The 2,422-nt window shown below is 39.7% G+C and overlaps 1 protein-coding gene across 2 annotated transcripts in view; it reads left to right on the forward strand.

Annotated features, from left to right (window-relative positions):
- TRMT1L (tRNA methyltransferase 1 like) overlaps positions 1-1,409 on the forward strand; it is a 31,531-nt gene extending 30,122 nt beyond the window's left edge. For both annotated transcript variants that reach the window (XM_060774506.2, XM_060774507.2), the window contains 2 exons: positions 858-984; positions 1,071-1,409. In XM_060774506.2, the coding sequence (XP_060630489.2) occupies positions 858-984; positions 1,071-1,296 (353 nt within the window). In that variant the 3' untranslated portion in view covers positions 1,297-1,409. The remainder of the gene's footprint in view (positions 1-857; positions 985-1,070) is intronic.
- The last annotated feature ends 1,013 nt before the right edge of the window (positions 1,410-2,422 follow it).

Genomic DNA, 2,422 nt, shown 5'->3' on the forward strand with positions numbered 1-2,422 from the left:
TGGCCAGTCCAGCGGAGCTGATGGCGGAGGACCATCGCTTCAATGCTGGTGGTCTTTGCTTCTTCCAGCACGCTGACGTTTGTCCACCTGTGTTCCCAAGAGATTTGCAGGATTTTCCGGAGGCAGCACTGATGGAATCGTTCCAGGAGTTGCATGTGACGTCTGTAGACTGTCCATGTCTCGCAGGCGTATAGCAGGGTTGGGAGGACAATAGCTTTATAAACAAACACCTTGGTATCCTTACGGATGTCCCGGTCCTCAAACATTCTCTGCTTCATTCGGAAAATTGCTGCACTCGCAGAGCTCAGGCGGTGTTGAATTTCGGTGTCAATGTTAACTTTTGTGGAGAGGTGGCTGCCAAGGTAGCGGATTACAATAAGAACAATGAAAGGAAAGACATTTTTAAAAAGAGTAGAAGCCATTATAAATAGAGAATAAGGTTGAGGAAGGGCAATGAAGAAATGCTGAGAGAATCAAGAAAACCTAACCCAGGTGAAGGCAAGGAAAAGAACTGGGGATGGAGCTAGGGATCTAGACATGTAATTCTACTTTTACCTAGCCTGGGGTTTGACAGGGAATAGCCCAGTAATAGATGCCTCCATCATTGTATACAGAGATGAGAGATTGCTTAGGGTTTGTTCATTTCATGGAATATATAACAAGCTAGTTACAGAATGGGAACTGTGAAATGTAGAGATTTTCCACTGCAGGACAAAGCAGGGTCACAATGTTCAATTTAGATGAAGGGGTACAGAGTCTTCAGGTTTATATAACTATTAGCTACATAATTCCATTGCTTTGTATGATGACGATAAACTAACAAATCTGATCTGAACTTTAACATGTTCTTTTTACAGGGAAAAGAACAGGTAATGAAGTTAGTCAGAATGGTGCAAAGCGTCAGAAACTAGAAAGTAATGCTGAACATCCTGCGTTTTATTACAATATTCACAGACACAGCATTAAGGGAATGAACATGCCAAAGTGAGTAGTTTGATATCATAAAGCATAATTATGGCTGACTGGTAGAAAATGTATTTATTTTATGCTGTTTTGCATTTTCTCCCCAGGTTAAATAAGTTCTTGCATTATCTCTCTCAAGCTGGCTATCGAGTGAGTCGAACTCATTTTGACCCAATGGGTGTTCGTACCAATGTCCCCCTGGTGCAGTTTAAATCTATCTTAGTGAAGTACAGCACTCCTACATATACAGGAGGACCAACTGAAAGCCCTCTACACTCTTCTGAAGATTCCCAGCCAGTAACAGAAAGTGACTTTGCAGAGGAAAGCATATAATACAGGACCTGGCAAAAAATTGTCCTGACAGTATTAGAGAGACCTTTGAAGATGTAGGTTCAAGTTGTTTTCATGTAATGTTTGCCTCTTAAAGTTAATTCATTTTTCAACCATGTTGAATTTGCTCTCTTTGATCATTCCATATTCAAATGTACGAGAAGATAACACCATGGGACGTAGCAGAGCGGTGTATGTCAGTGTGTGTACACGCACACGTCAGTAAACCATTTTCTTTTGTCAGTACTCCATTTACTACAATTCAGATGTGGTCAAAACTTCTATTCTGGAATTTCCAGAATCTTAAATCTAGTATAGAAGTAGTACAACAATTAAATGTATTCAACTGGACAGTTGGACTGAAAACACTTGTAGGATACGTAGATACTGAACACCTGAACATTTCCTTTTTATACTGCACTGCTGTATTAGATTATGTTGAATTATCATAATAGTGTCAGCAAACAGGAGTATTTCTGAACATAATGAACATAGATATATGGTACCAAGTTCACTTATTTCTACTGTTTTCACCACTTGAGTGGAAAATAAAAGGCAAGACTAATTGAAGGAGCCCCCTGTGCAGCACTGAAAGGATAACTCCGCATTACTAGAACTTGGGTGTACAACTTCTCTTTAAATAAGCAGTAATGATTTCAGTTTAGAAGAGTAGATTTTAAGATAGAATAGCATTCATTTCAAGTGCCCTGTCTGCGTTTGTCAAGTATTCTGGAAGCAAGGCCCTGCTTTTCCAGAAACCTACAATCGCCTACTGTTGATACAAAAAATGCAGAAATCTGTGTGCATAGAGTGTTAGCTTTCCTTTCTAATAGAAGCCACCACAAGGTAAAGGAATGGGGGGAGCAGCTTTCCAAAAGGCATTCACATTGAACTGTTGGTACTAAGAAGGGAGGTTATTATCAAAGGAACATCCACAAGATACTACTACAAAATGACATTTTTCCAATCCAGCTGTAAATTCCAGGTGTTGTTAGACTGCATGTCCCATAGGCAGTAGAGCAAACTGTGATGAATGATGAGTGTAGTGGACAATGGTTTTAACAGCAACAGAAGTAAGGAAATATTTTCACTTAGACCTGTGATTACAGATAGTACTAAAACTCTGCAA

The sequence above is a fragment of the Anolis sagrei genome, chromosome 4 (assembly GCF_037176765.1).
Source record: "Anolis sagrei isolate rAnoSag1 chromosome 4, rAnoSag1.mat, whole genome shotgun sequence".
Taxonomy (NCBI): domain Eukaryota; kingdom Metazoa; phylum Chordata; class Lepidosauria; order Squamata; family Dactyloidae; genus Anolis; species Anolis sagrei.